This window comes from Orycteropus afer, unplaced genomic scaffold, assembly GCF_000298275.1.
Source record: "Orycteropus afer afer isolate SDZICR_OR568_19922 unplaced genomic scaffold, OryAfe1.0 scaffold00008, whole genome shotgun sequence".
NCBI lineage: Eukaryota > Metazoa > Chordata > Mammalia > Tubulidentata > Orycteropodidae > Orycteropus > Orycteropus afer.
Window position 1 is genome coordinate 18,760,239 of NW_006921595.1, and position 15,843 is coordinate 18,776,081.

Here is a 15,843-nt window from a genome sequence, read left to right on the forward strand (position 1 = left end):
TTTATGTGTATGATCTGAATTCCCAGGTGTATAATGGGGCTGACAATGGGCAAGGTTGTAGTCACTGCTTGGTCACAGCTAGCTACCCAGAGGGACCAAGTAGTTGAACTTGTGGGCTCGGGACCATGGTTGCAGAGGACATCAAGCTCACTTGGCATAACATACTACACAAAACATTGTTCCACCTCCTACTGTGATGAGTAGTGATTGAGATCTTAAAAGCTTGCAAGCTGCCATCTAGATGCAATGAGGGGTCTCTCCTCATCCAGAGCCAAGAAAAATGAAGAAAATCAAAAATTCATGGAAAAAATTAGTCCTAGCAACTGGTACACCATTCGATCTGCAGCCTATACAGCTATGAGACCAGAAGAACTAGATGGTGCTTGGCTACTACTGTCAACCACTTGGAAGAAGATCTTTGTAGGAGATCCTGGATAGACAGGGAGAACAACGTGGAACAAAACTCAAAAGCATTTGGTAAAAAAAAAAAAGCGGGGAACAGGTTTGCTTGGCCCGATGGAGCCTGGTGGAACCACTGAGACCATGGCCCCTAGCTGCCCTTCAGGTCTGGAATTGAACACACACCTGTGGCTTCCAGCAAAACAATAGACAGGCATATCAGTTGAGCATTTACCTGAGGTAGATACACCTCTTGGAGAGAACAAGCATGAGAGAAAGAAGGGCTGCTCAGGCACAGGGAGACAGCTCGGGGTAGGAGTGCATGGAGGTATGGACACAGGAAAGAGGTAGCTATCGGGAGGGAGTGGGAGGGGAGATGTTGCATTGTGCTAAATTGTGGTCAATGTCATGAGACAAAGTGTATTTGCTCTGTAAATTTTCACCCAAATCACAATAAAAAAGAAAACACAAGCAAGTTGAAAGTCTCACTGCATTGTACTAAAGCTAACATAAGATGTACAAACCTGTACCTTCGGTCTATGACCAAAAGAAACCTTACTGCTTCTACTTTCTAGTCTACCTTCCAAGGTGACATTTGAGATTTGAATTTGACTTGGCAATAAATAAACAAATCAGCAAAAAAAAAAAAAAAAAAAAAGAAAGAAAGAAAGAAAAAGGTAAAGATTAGTCCCCTCCACCTAGTTCTGAGAAATGTATTGGTAGCACCTACCCACTTGGCAAGCAGAGAGACCCAAAGATAGACATTCCTCCCTCTGAGGGAGGTTACTGGTTTTTAACCACAAAAAGCATCTTTTCTAGATTTCCATTGTTACTCCCATGTGTTTTATGTTGTTTGGGTTTCCCTTTATTTTAGATGCACTTTTGTCTTTATTCAAATGTATTCAACTGTCTTTACCCAAATGAGGTTTATCTTCAATGCAAAGACTGCCTTCCATTGGAACAGAGTTCCATGGGGGAGGGGGTGAGAATCATGAACATTTGATATGAACAAACACCTCTCTATTCAGTTTTAGCAAAATTTCAAATAATTATGCTTTTTTTGTCTCTGTAGAGTTGCCTTTTTTAATATGTTTTCAATAGACAACAAGGCACCAGGAACACTGTATAAATAATAGATGTTAAAAATAACTACTACCTAACAATGTTGCTGGAACAATTAGAGTGCAGAAACTCTCTCACATGAGAGGCCAACTGAAAACAAAGGTTGGCATGATGCTGTTTCTTTGGTTCTTTTCAAATTAATGAAACACAGTTGCTCCAAACTCATCTCTCCCAGTTGAAACTCTTTGGTTGTTTTTGTTTTGTTTTGTTTGTTCAACTCTCTCTAAACTACACAATAGTGGATCCTATTCTTCATGCAACTTTATTTTTTTACTTCTTTTATGGATATCCTGTTCTATGTGTGGACTACACATTTGCTTCATTTTTACACTCACAGTGCAAGGACATTATTCTTAGAGAAATCCTCTTTGTAGCCAGATTCCATTAGGTCATGTTATTCAGATGCAATATTAACATAGAATTCATTTCTTCAGTTGCTGTCTAGCTGCTAAGGAACCCAGCCAAAAAGTTAATCTTCGCAACACAACAGAAGACCTATGCAGATCCTGAGGGTTAGCTACAGGCATCCACAGAGCCTCTGAGCAAGGAAGAAGGACACTTTTGTATTCAAACTTGGAGGAAGATTATGGGAAAACAGCTATGCATACCTGGGTACAGAGTTGATGAGTGGTACAGTTAACACACTCACATGCAAACTGAAAGCGTGGAGGCTCAAATTCATCCACAGAAGCCTCGGAAGGAAAGCCTGGCAATCTACTTTCAAAACCTCATTGGAAGCCCTGTGGAGCATAGTTCTACTGTGATATACACAGGGCTGCTATGAATTGGAATTGACTCAATGCAACTGGATTTATACCCATGTTGCTGTTGTTATGTGCCGTCGAGTGGGACCCGACTCATAGCGACTCCTCCTTGGGTTTCCGAGGCAGTATCACTATGGAAGTAGATTGCCCCATCGTCCTTCCAAGGAGTGGCTGGTGGGTTTGAACCACCAGCCTTCTGGTTAGCAGTCAAGTGCCTTAGGCATTACGCTACCAGAGCTCCATAGTCAATGAAATAAACAGTGACATCCATTCTATTTGCAAAAAGTCCGTGAGCACCTCCAGAAGCATTCCCTTTCAAGTCCTTCAGCATATTTTCAACAGAAGCCCTATCACTCTGTCTTTAAATCACAAAATAAGAGTTCTGAAAAGCATATAGCTTCTGTAGTATCATGTCAAGTCTACCAAAGGAAAAATTTTAATTTTTTAAAAGGCATATTGCTACAGAGAGATGGATGTGACAGAGCAATAAACACCATCTGAAACATTTTCAAATGTCTCACCAAACGTGTACTTGACGCACGTAAAAAGTGTTTTTTTATCTTAAAGGTCTAAAAGGTGTTGTGGTATCAGAGTATTTCATAAAGTCCAAAATGATATACTTACATTTTGCCGTCACTTTGTAACCTCCCAGCGGAGGGGCGTGGCCTTCTAATGCATCAAACCCAGCGGAAACTAGGACCATGTCTGGATCAAACTCTCTGGCCACAGGCATCACTACAGTCCTGCACAGTAAGAAGGCAACTAGTTACCCATGGGAATGGTGAATACTTTTCAAAATTGTTCAGTGCAAACGACTTGGCACAACTTCAAGAACTTCCCAAAAATAGAGAAAAGGAGGGGGGGAAACACTATTTGAACTGATCAGAAACTTATCACTTCCTTAATACTAAATCAACGTATATTTAGTATCCAGATTCAGTCCTTTTTTGTTCTATCCTATTTTCTCAAAATAACAAAAAAAGCTTTGCAGGTAAATTCTAAAGCCCATTCTATTACCCGCACATCTGTGGTTATTTTATCCCATGCTCTATAAAAAAAAAAAAAAAAAACAGAAAAAACTGCTTCTTCCAAGGGAGTGACTAATGTTTTACAGAGGAACGTCGAAGCTTTAGTGAAAATGCGGCTTGCTCCACTTAGTGAGAACTTGGTGTAAATTTGAACTATCATTTCTTTGGGGAAAAAGTTTGCTTTCCCAACTTTTTTAAAAAACATTTTAAAATATTTGTCGTAGTAGGGGGTGAGTCTTGCAAAGGAAAAACACGAAAATTCCCTTAATAGAATCCAGACTATAATGTTAAGTGAGTCCAAGGTCAGACACACTAGGAATGCAGAAGCCTCATCCCCTGACAGCAGCCCCTGCTGGCCCACTCAGACAGTTCACCACTTACCTCCATAACCTTCTCAGGGCTTCTTAACCCCTTTCCACTCAGCGCTGGTTTTAAAACAGAGTAAACTAATGGATGGTACTGGGATTTATAAAATTATTTTTTTTCCAGTGTAGGCTTTAATACTAGTATGTGATCATTAAGATTCAAAATTTTAAAGACTGAATGAAATGAGGAAATCTCACATTATAATGAAATTAAAAAGGAGTGCAATCTTTATTCTCTGTGTACTTCTGTTGGAAATAACTAAATCAAATGTTAAAATCATTATTGTTTTTAATATATATTTATTTTATTCTTTTTATGATATTATAGAAATAAATATGGATAACACAACTCTGTGAGTTCAACATTTTTCATGTGTATGATTCAGGGACACTAGTTTTATCAGTCTGGTAGCATAGTGCCTAAGGCACTTGACTGCTAACCAGAAGGCTGGCAGTTCAAACCCACCAGCCACTCTTCGGAAGGAAGGTTGGGCAATCTACTTCCGTAGTGATACCGCCTCAGAAACCCAAGGAGGGATTGCTATGAGTCAGGTCCAACTCAATGGCACATAACAACAACAGTTATATCAATCATGTTGTGCAACCATCACCAATATAAGTTGCCAAATTTTCCATCACCACAAACAGAAATTCAGTGCTTCTTCATGAGATAATTGAGTTCTTCTAATTTTTTTTTTTATATTTCCTAAATTTTCTACAATGATCACCTACTAATTGTATATTATAACTGTAATTGCATGTCCTAAATAGGAAGTTGTCAAAGTTGGAAACTGAAATCATACAGGAAAAGGAGCTCACAGTTATTTCTAGTCATTATTAATTTACATGCACAGACTGAGATAACAAGCTTGAGAAAATTGTTTTTCCTGTTACAGTGTTGTAGTTTTAATACTTGGCAATGAAAATGAAATATCAGATGCTAAGTACAGTTTGTACCATAGTACTTTAATATAAAGTATTTATTTGAAACCTACCTAGAAAGAAGTAATACTGTACGAAATACTATTTATAGTAACTCTACTACTGTCATCAAAATTCAATCCTTCAAGCTCGTAAAGTATGTGTAAATAAATTGGAAAGACAAATAAATCTGAATTGTCCCCATCAGTGAAATGAAATAACCAAATTTTGTTTACTAAAGAGACCAGAAGGCACAGTGGTTAAGTCTCGGCTGCTAATGGAAAGGCCAGCTGGTTCATTGAAGAACTATGTGTCAGTCTGCTTCCATAAAGATTACATCTTTGGAAACCATATGGGGCTGTTCTAGTATGTCCTACAGGGTGACTATAATTCAGAATTGACTCAAAAGCATAAAACAAGAACATGTACAATTTCATCTTTTTTTTCCCAATAAACCCAAGAATTGCTAATAAGCCTGCAATATCAGGAGGAATGTTTTCAATTCTTTCTCTTCACAATATGACTAATTCTTACATGGTAATTTTCATAAAAGTGTCACATATAATCAATCTACCATTAGTCTTCTGTGTGAAATAACCATGTGATATATGCTCCTGGAATATATTGAAATATGTCACCTCAAACAAAAAAATCTTATATATAATTTACTTAATCCTATGAACACTGTTAGAGGATAAACACTGTTATGGAAATGGGTAGGTAGACAGTTACACACATTCACCATCCTGCCATATGTATCACACTAATCGATTTTCCATCTCTTTGTCCTCTATCTGGATGGTCTTCTCCCTTCTTCACCTTCTTTTCTCCCCAACCAATTACACTTGTTGAGGTGTGATGGATTGTTTTTATATGACCTTTTTCACGATGGTCTTATAACTCTCACCAAATGATTTGTGTGGGATTATGCAATGAAGGTGTTTGTGGCTCACTAAGGGGATTGGACAGATTGTTAATCATGCAAATTAAGGTGTTTATCACCCTTGTGGGAGTGGGATCATATAAAATAAGGTGTTGTTATTTTGTTGTTGTTATTTGCCGTCAAGTCAGCCCCGACTCATAGCGACCCCTCCTTGGGTTTCCGAGCCAGTATCACTACGGAAGTAGGATTGCCCAACCTTCCTTCCGAGGAGTGGCTGGTGGGTTTGAACCACCAGCCTTCTGGTTAGCAGTCAAGTGTCTTAGGCACTATGCTACCAGAGCTCCCAAAATAAGGTGTATGGAACCCTAATGAGGGGATTGGTCAGTTTTGTCATCCTGCTAGTCTTAAGATGAGCCATCCCAGAGACAGAAATGGGAGACTTATCACCAAGAAGAACAGATAAGACCAGAGAGTGTCCTTAGGACCTGGGGTCCTGCATTGAGAACATCTTAGATCTAGCAGCTGTAACACAGAAGATGATGGCAAGAGACAGCTAGAAGCAGCAGCACAGAAACTGTAGCAGCAAAGGCAGCGGAACCAGGAGAATGGTGGGAGGTGATGCACAGGGCTCACATGATCCACAGAGAGAGAGAGAGCGAGAGAGAGAGAGAGATGAGTACCTTTGGGTCAAGGCTTCCTAGCAGAGAAGGGTGGCCCTGGGCACTTACTGGTGGAGCTAAAGAACTTTGTAACACTTGCCAAAGCAGGGCAGAGTCCAGGTCAAGGGGCTGAAGATCAGAGAGAGTCTGGCCCGTGGGTACAGCTGAGAAGAAGCAGTCCTCACTGAAGAACTGTACCCTGAGTCATGATCATGAATTGAAACCTGCTACTTCCTTAATAAACACCATAAATTGAGTAGGACCTGTGAGTTCTGTGTAGTCATTGCAATGAATTATTGAACGCAACAGAGAAGTACAGGTTGCCATAGGAAGGAATGGTTAGTGTCAAAATTGGTAAAAATTTGGAGAGAGGAGATATGTCTGACCTCCATCTCATAGAAATCAGCCTTTAGCTGTTATCTTGATTCTCCTCTCCCTTGTGAAATTAGAGGATGTCAGATGACTCTACCACACCATTTTTATACTTGTCCAATTTTTGCTCATCATTCAAGGCATAACTTTGTTATTACCTTCTCTATAAAGGCTTCTCTCTACACATGGAACAAAATGCATATGTATATATATATTTCCAAGGAAAAAGAGATTAGAGAAGCGACAACAGTAGAAGAGGATTGTCAACATAATTTTAGAATATGAAAGCACATAGATGATCTATAGAAGGGAAAACTGAAACTTAACTGTCTACAGGGAGGAAATTACGAAAAGCAAGCTGATTTTTCTCTCTTCCTGGAGAAACTAACTGGGCAATGAGAAAATATGAAGAGAGACTTGCAATTAAAAGTCACTCAGAGAAATAGGCACATTTTCTTCCAATCTTTCTTTTGACTGGTGAATTCTCTAGTCAAAAAGCTCAGCTGCGGGACTCCCACCTATCTGGCCTGTGTCACCCTCACAAATCTAAGTGGACAGCCCCTATATGTTTGGAGAAAGGCTTTACCGTGAGAGACAGAACAAAACTAACATGCAGATAAAAGAAAGCGAGCACAGACACACGGATAAAATGCAGAAAAGAGTCTGTAAACTTTCAGCCAAATCACAATTAAAAAATACAGAAAAGAGATACAATTTCAGAAATATTAATTGTCCTTAAAGATATGACATTATGCATCTACAAAATAAGAAGGGAGTGCAATCCAAAGAAACCAAAAATATTAAATAAAACATTTGATGAGCAGTTTTGAAGACAAAATTGATGACTTCTTGCAGAAAGTAGAACAAAAAGCAGACACAGGAAATTGGCATGAACAGAATTTGAGAGGATACACTTAGGAAATCTAACAGATGAGGAAAATTCTAAAGGAATTTTTTTTCTTTTTAATTTAGAATCCCATATCCATCCAAACTGGCAATCAAGCGTGAGTGCAGAGAGATGGAGTTTTAGACATCAAAATATTTTTTAAAATAGCAACTGTTCTAAATTTTTGGAAGGAAGCTATTGGATGATGTCCTCTGTCAAAAGGAGAGGGTAAACTAAGAAAGAGAAAAGCACAAAAATCATTCACCTGTCAAAATACTTGTTATAAATTTCCAACTAACTTTAGAAAAAATAGAAAAAAATTGGTCTGTAACTCAAAATTGGCGTAGAACGGACTACACTTTCATTCCAGTGTAATGACTTTGTTAATAAATGCATCTTACCCACTTGCAGGGGAAATGTATTTCTCTATGCTCATCTCTCAGAATATACAATGTCTACTGGTTTCTGATGAAAGCAAATACCAGTTTGTATGTACGTCATTCTAGAATTCACAAACATATGGATTTTATAATTTCTCACAGTTTTTCAAATGTTCCATCTTGCATGACAAATCCTCCATATTTTAATTTACTCAAAAAATATGAAAAATTTGGAAAAAAATCTATCAGCTGATGGATTCCTTCCAGTTAAAGTAGACATCCCTAGAATTGTGTCTGTGCAACTCCTATGGCTCCCAACAGGGAAAACTCATACAACTACTGTTTTCTTAAATATGAATAGGAAAACACAGATTTCCTGGCATATGAGGTTAACCAGAAGTATGAAAAATAAAAGATGAAAATAAATATAAAAATAAATGTCCCTGGAGGAAATAACAATGGTTTGAGGAACAGATATTATAATCTTAAAGAAATTCAAGAAAATATTTTATCTTTAAAACAAAGATATATTCTTATGGAAAAAAAAATCAAGGAAAACAGCAATAAAAACTGTATGAATAAAAAAATTAATACAAGTTTTGAAAAAAATGCAATTGAAGAGACTTTTCAGAAAAGGAAGGCATTAGATAAAAATACAAAATAAGTGAGGAAATATGAAACATAAAGGATCCATGCAAAAGTTCTATATTTGAATAACAAGAGTCACAAACAGAGCTAAGGAAGAAAGGGGAGGAAATTATTAAGTAAAAACAGAATATAATTTGAAGAACTGAAGAATGACTCAAGTCTACAGACGTGACGAGTCCAGACCAATGCAAAGAATATTGTATAAAAAGCATACACTGAAACATATTTTCATGAAACTTCAAATCCCAAGAGATCTTTAAAAAATATATACGTATGGACTTCTGGTAAGATGGTGGAATAGCCAGACAAGCTACACAGACCCTCTTCAACAAAGAAAAGAGAAACCAATTGATACAAATACAGAAGACAACACTGGAGCCCTGAGATTTGAAAGGAAGGATGCAGAAGTGGATTGAATACCAATAAGTAGAAGAACCTGAATGAAAACAGTGAATATGGAAACCAATGGAGCTGCAGACTGTCAGCAGTTTGAATATTTTCAAGTGATGTTGGGACCTGAGAATTAACCTAAGAATTGGTGGTGCTTGCCAAGGGCTGCATGGACAACTGCCTAGGTGCCAGAAAAACCAAAAAGAAAAATAGAAAGAGGGAAACAAACTGAGCTGTGGGCCTTTGGCTGTTGGGAGAGCACAGCCATTTTGAATTTTAAAGTGGTATGGCCATTTTTGATATTTAAAGTGGCAGTGCTCCTGTTCAGATCCCAGGGACCGAAAAAAAGACTCTACTTGCTGAGGACAACAGGGACACACTGGTTGGAAAATTTTTATATTCCTCTTGTTAGTCTTATACCCCTGTTCTGGTTACCTAGTGCTGCTCTGACAAGAATATACCACAAATGGGATGGCTTGAACAAAAAGAAGTTTATTCTTACAATTTGAAGGCTTTAAGTCCAAGTTCAAAGTTCCAAGCTCTAGAGGCTGGGTGAAAGCCCCTCACCCAGCTCTGGGTGGGCTTCAGCTCTGCTTCCTGCTCTCAGCCCACGGGAGCTAAAGGCTTTTCTTCACTCAGACAGCTACTGGCTGCTGAGACTGACAAACCCAAGGGTGACAAGTAAAAAGACACAGTACTGATGTTACCAAACCACATGGCAGGCCATTAACTTAAGTCCATTGAAAGTTCCAGGGTTGGCAGAGCATGGCAGGCTCCTGAACAACAACATGGGTACATGCAGGATTCAAGTGTGCCATAGGCTAGAGATCATTCCCAAAGCTGCTTCTTATACATGGGAAGCAGACTACATACCCACAACAGCTACTCAGCTGTTTGTGGTAGATCCCACCATGGAGCTGATTACCAGTATCGTCTTGGGGAATAACTAATACCAGCTGCCACTCAACCAGGGCCAACCAAGTTGACTGACAACTTTAACTACCACACCCCACACCCTCTTGGTGAACAGAGGTGCAGCCATCCCCCACCTCCACACACATTCTGGACTGGCAGGAATAACATCCCAGACTGTGTGCTCTGACAGAGCCTAGGTGCCCTGTCCTGTCCCTCAAAGATTTGTTTGTTCATTTTTAAATTCTAATTTTCTTCTTCCTTTTTATTTTTATTTGTTCTTTTTCCCTTCTCAATTTTTTTTTCTCTTTCCTTTTCCTGGTTCTCATCTTTTTTCTTTCTTGGGGTTCTGTTTTGTTTTGTATTTTTTTCACATATTTTTCTTTATTATTCTTTTACTCTACCTCTTTTCTCTTATTCCCCCCTCCCAAGATATTGTGGACTCCCCCTCCATTTATATATATTTTTTTGTCTTTTTAAAGTGTTTCCTTAAATACTTATAATTTATTGCCTTTCTTTTTTGTGGTTGTTTGTTTTCTTTTTTTTTGGTGATTGTTCCTCTGTGTTTATGCAGTGTGTACTATTTTTCCTTTATTTATTTATTTAATTGTTGTTGTTTTTGTCCAACTGACTGGGAGACACTAACCATGCCCATACAACCCAACCATATCTACATCTCAGGTAGCCCCACCTACTGAAGGAGGGTCACCACTTACCTCTGCACCAAATGGCCAATGATACATGACAACCAATATGAGCCTGACTCACCTTTAACTGCTCTTCACAAACAGCTAACAAAGATCTGTGTATCCAGTCTTATTCTATTTCACAACCACCAGGAGACAGGTAGTGAGCACATCAATGCTGCCAACTGGTGAACAGAGGAACATAGTACCCTGCTTATTCAGATATATCAAAACAAAACAAAGAAAACAAATAACTTGGGTGAATCACTCCAACATATAAATATATAAATATAAATATAAATACAATAATACCATAATTTGTTTTCTAAGAGACAACAGACCATCACAGTCCACACAATGAAGCAAGATAAAGTAGAAGAAACAAGGGACAAAGACAAAGACCCAGAAAACATCCCAGAGGAAGATACAGCCATAGAACTCCCTGATAAGGAATTTGAAATAATTATATTTAGGTACCTTCAGTGGATTAAGAGACAGGTCAAGGAAAACACTGATAAAATTAAGGAAAATACAGACAAAACCCTAGAGCAATTTCAGAAGAAAATACAAGAACAAAATGACAAAATAAATGAAACATAAGAAATGAAACAAAATACACAGATAGAAATTCAGAAGATTAATATTAAAATTTCAGAAACATATTAACAATTGTGCAGTCAAAGCAGTAGAATCTAATCAATGGAAGACAGAATTAGTGTGACTGAAGAGAAACACCTTAATACTACTTTGGTGAAGGATCAATCAGAAACAAAAAGATCAAAATAAAATGAAGAAAGCCTAAGATTCATGTGGGATGCCAGCAAGAGGAATAGCCTATGTGTAATCAGAATTCCAGAACAGGAAGAGACAAATAAAACCACAGAGAAGATTATTGGAGATTTGTTGGGAGAGAATTTCCCTGAATGATGAAAGATGAGAATATATCCATTCAGGAAGTCCAATGAACCTCAAACAGGATAGACCCCCAAAAGAAAATCACCAAGACATATATCATCATCAAACTCACCAAAACCAAAGACAAAGAAAGAATCCTGAAAGCAGCATGGGAAAAATGAAGTTACCTACAAAGGGCAACCAGTAAGACTAAGTGCTGATATCTCAGCAGAAACATGCAGGTGAGAAGGCAATGGGATAGTACATACAAAACCTGAAAGTGAAAAATTTCCAACTAAGAATTATATCCCCAGCAAAACTGTCCCTCAAATATTATGGTGAAATTAGTACACTTCCAAATAAGCAGAAATTAAGGGAATTCGTTAAAATCACACCAACCTCACCAGAGATGTTAAAGGGAGTCCTTTGGATAGAGAACCAACACCAGCAAACAACAACCCACCATTAACACACATAATGACATAACCCAGAAACTAACCTAGTTATAGAAGTATCCAAAGTAAAATAAGCTCACAGATTGTAATCAGGGAACCAGAGGGCAATTACAAATCAAAAAGAGGGAAAAAAATAGTGTGTTACAGATCTTGTAAGTGGTAAGGAAGTCAAGACAATTGCAAGATAGAATGGACTGTTCTAAACATGGGAAGAAAATTATAAATCACAAGGTAACCTCAAAGAAAAATAATAAACTTTTGTGTCAAAATAAAAAAAGGACAAACACAAATCCTAAACAAATACTAAAACAATAGCAATGAAGGAAATAAAACAATTCATAAACAAAATAAGCTCAGCACAGAAAATTATATAGAACAAAAAAATCAACAACACCACAAAAAAATACATGACAAAATGACAGCAACAAATTAATACTTGTTGAAAATTATATTGAATGTAAAAGGATGAAATGCATGACTCAAGAGATGGAGAGTTGCAGACTGGATAAGAAAACATAACCTATAAATATGTTGTCTATAAGAGCACATCTTAGAGACAAAGACAAAAATAGACTAAAAGTCAAAGGTTGAAAAAGATACATCAAGCAAATGGCAACCATAAAAGACCAGGAGTGGCAATATTAATTTCTGACAAAATTGATTTAAGACAAAAACAATTATAAGATACAAGGAAAAACATTATATAATGATTAAAGGGTTGATTGAACAAGAGAACATAACCATAATAAATATCTATGCACCCAATGAAAGAGCCAAAAATACATAAATCAGACTTTAACAGAATTGAAAAGATAAATAGATTACTCCATAGTAATAGTAGGAGACTTTAATACACCACTTTCAATGAAAGATAGAAAAATTGGAAAGAAACTCAACAAAGATGCATGTGGTAGTTAAGGTTATCACAACTTGGCTGGGCCTGGTTGAGTGGCTGGGCAGCCAGATGTAGTTACTCCCCATGGTGAAACTGGCAATCAATTCCATGGTGGAATCTACTGGAGCAGCTGAGTCACTGCTTTAGAGGTGTGGTCTTCTTCCAGTACATAAGAAGCTGTTTTGAGGAAGGTCTCTAGTTTTTGGCACACTTGAACCCTGTACATAGCTGAGTCTTCTTCATTCAGTAGCATGCCATGCTCTGCTGATCTTGGGACTTTCAATGGGATTGAATTAATGGCCTACTGCATGGTTTGGTAACATCGGGACTGTGCCTTTTTACTTTTGGACCTTGGGTTTGTCAGCCTCAGCAGCTAGCAGCTGCCTAAGTAAAGAGATGCCTGTAGCTTCAGTTGGCTGAGAACAAGAGGCAGAGCTGAAGCCCAAGGATGAAGGGCTTTCACTTAGCCCCTAGAGCCCAGCACTTTGAACTAGGATTTCTAGTCTCCCAAACTGTAAGAGAATAAACTCCTATTTGTTCAAGCCATCCCATTTGTGGTATATTCCTGTTAGAGTGGAACTAGGTAACAAAATAGAATATGGGACTGGGAGTGGGGTACTGCTCTGACAGATACCTAAAATGTGGAAACAGGAGTGGAGTGTGTCCTTGACCTGAGAACCCAGCATAGAGATAGCAGCAGAGAGATACAGTCAGAGAGATAGCAGCAGCAGAGCTAAGAGACCGGCATTCAACACCAACAGGCTTACCAGCCCACAGAGTAGAAAGCTGGATGCCATTGGGTAGGTGGCTTCCTGGTGGACTGGGTTGCCTTGGGGCATCAATTGGTAGAAGATAGCAGCATGAAATAGAGTAGCAGTTTGGTTGGCCCAGGGAGCAAGAAAGCTGAATACTTTTAGGGCAGGAAGATTCCTGGTGGAGTGCGTTGCCTTCAACATTAATTGGCAGAAGAGGAGAGACCAGGGAAACTGAAAGCAGAGCTGCCTCAGCCTCAAACATGGGACCATGGCCTTTAGTGGTGGTACCACCACAGCCTCCTAGATTTCAAAGAGTCAGGCCTTCACCAACTTGGTCCTGGAGTATGGGGCTGCTCATTCATGTGGGCCAGTGGAATGGAGCCACACCCACTGCCCAAGAGTGAGGGGACAGGGCTGCCATGCCCAACAGGTAGAGGAATGGGGCCCACCAGGCCAAGGGAGTGAGGTTGCCACTCAGAGGAACAAAGGGACTGGACCCACCCAGTGAAGGAGAGTTGTACAGATGCCACCCACTGAAGATCTGTACAGGTCCCAAGTTGACAAAGGGTAGAATTGTGTTAGTTAAGGTTACTGTCAACTTGGCTGCACCTGGTTGAGGGACTGGGCAGCTGGATGTAGTTATTTCCTGTGGTGAAATTGGCAATCAATTCCATGGTGGAATCTACTGCAGCAGCTGAGTCACTGCTTTAGAGGTGTGGTCTACTTTCAGTATATAAGAAACTGCTTTGAGGAAGGTCTCTAGCTTTTTGGCACACATGAACCCTGCACATAGCCAAGTATTCATTCAGTAGTCTGCCACACTCTGCCTATCTTGGGACTTTCAATGGAATTGAATTAATGGCCTGCAGTGTGGTTTGGTAACATTGGGACTGTGCCATTTTACTTGTTGACTTTGGGTTTGTCAGCCTCAGCAGCTAGTAGCTGCTTGAATGAAGAGATGCTTCTATCTTCAGTGGGCTGGGAGCAAGAGGTAGAGCTGAAGCCTAAGGTTCCCGGGGCTTTCATTCAGCTTCTAGAGCCCAGCACTTTGAACTCAGACTTCTAGCATCCAAAACTCTAAGAGAATAAACTCTTGTTTGCTCAAGCCATCCCATTTGTGGTATATTCCTGTCAGAGTGGCACTAGGTAACCAAAACAATACAGAGAACCAAACAATGCAATCCAACAACTTGACCTCATAGACATCTACAGAGCACTTCACCCAATAACAGAACAATATATATTGTTTTCCAGTGTACATGGAACATTCCCCAGGATAGACCATATGTAAGGCCACAAAACAAGCCTTAATAAATTTGAAAACACTGAAATACTGCAAAGCATCTTCTCAGATTACAAGGCTATAAAATTAGAAATCAGCAATAGGAAGACAAATGGAAAAAAGAGTAAGCACATGGAAACTGAATAATACCTTCCTTAAAAATGACTGGGTAATAGAAGAAATAAAAAATAAAATTACAGAATTCCTTGAATCAAAGGAGAATAAAAATACAACATACCAAAATCTTTGGGACACAGCAAAAGCAGTGATCAGAGGCCAATTTATAGCGATAAATGCACACTTTTTCTTCAAAAAAGGAGCCAAAGTCAACACCTTGACCCAACATCTCCAACAATTAGAAAAAGAGCAACAAAAAAAAGTCTACAGTCAGCAGAAGAAAAGAAACAGTATGGATTCAAGCAGAAATAAATGAAAGAGAAAATAGAAAGACAATAGAAAAAATCTACAAGACTAGAAGTTGGTTTTTTGAAAAGATTAATAAAATTGACAAACCACTAGGAAACTTAACAAAGGAAAAGAGGGGGAGAATATAAATAACATGAATAAGAAATGAATTTGGCAATGACACAACAGAACCAACTGAAATAAAAAGGATATCAGGATACTATGAAGAACTGTACTCCAACAAATTTGAAAATCTAGAAGAAATGGACAGATTTCTAGAAACATACTACTTACCTAAACTAACACAGACTGGGGTGGAAAATTTGAACAGACCCATAACAAAAGAAGAAATTGAGCAGGTCATAAAAAATTACCAGCCAAAAAAGTCCTGGCCCAGACAGTTTCACTGGAGAATTCCACCAAATGTTCAGAGAAGAACTGACACCAGTCCTACTCAAACTATTCCAGCACATAGAAAAGGATGGAATCCTCCCAAAGTCATTTTATGAAGCAAACATAACCTTGATACCAAAACTAGGCAAAGATATCACTAAAAAGGAAATCTATAGACCAATATTCCTCATGAATATAGACATAAAAATCATCAACAAAATCCCAGCCAATGATCTCCAACAACATATCAAAACAATAATACATTATGACCAAGTGGGGTTCATACCAGGTATGCAAGGTTGGTTCAACATTAGGAAAACAATCAATGTAATCCAACACATAAGTAAAA

At 38.5% G+C, this 15,843-nt stretch overlaps 1 protein-coding gene across 1 annotated transcript in view; it reads right to left on the reverse strand.

Annotated features, from left to right (window-relative positions):
- The window catches only part of HDAC9 (histone deacetylase 9), a 582,041-nt gene that overhangs the window by 142,310 nt on the left and 423,888 nt on the right, over positions 1–15,843 (reverse strand). Inside the window, exon 22 of the mRNA XM_007946059.2 lies at positions 2,910–3,028. Within this exon, the coding sequence (XP_007944250.2) occupies positions 2,910–3,028 (119 nt within the window). The remainder of the gene's footprint in view (positions 1–2,909; positions 3,029–15,843) is intronic.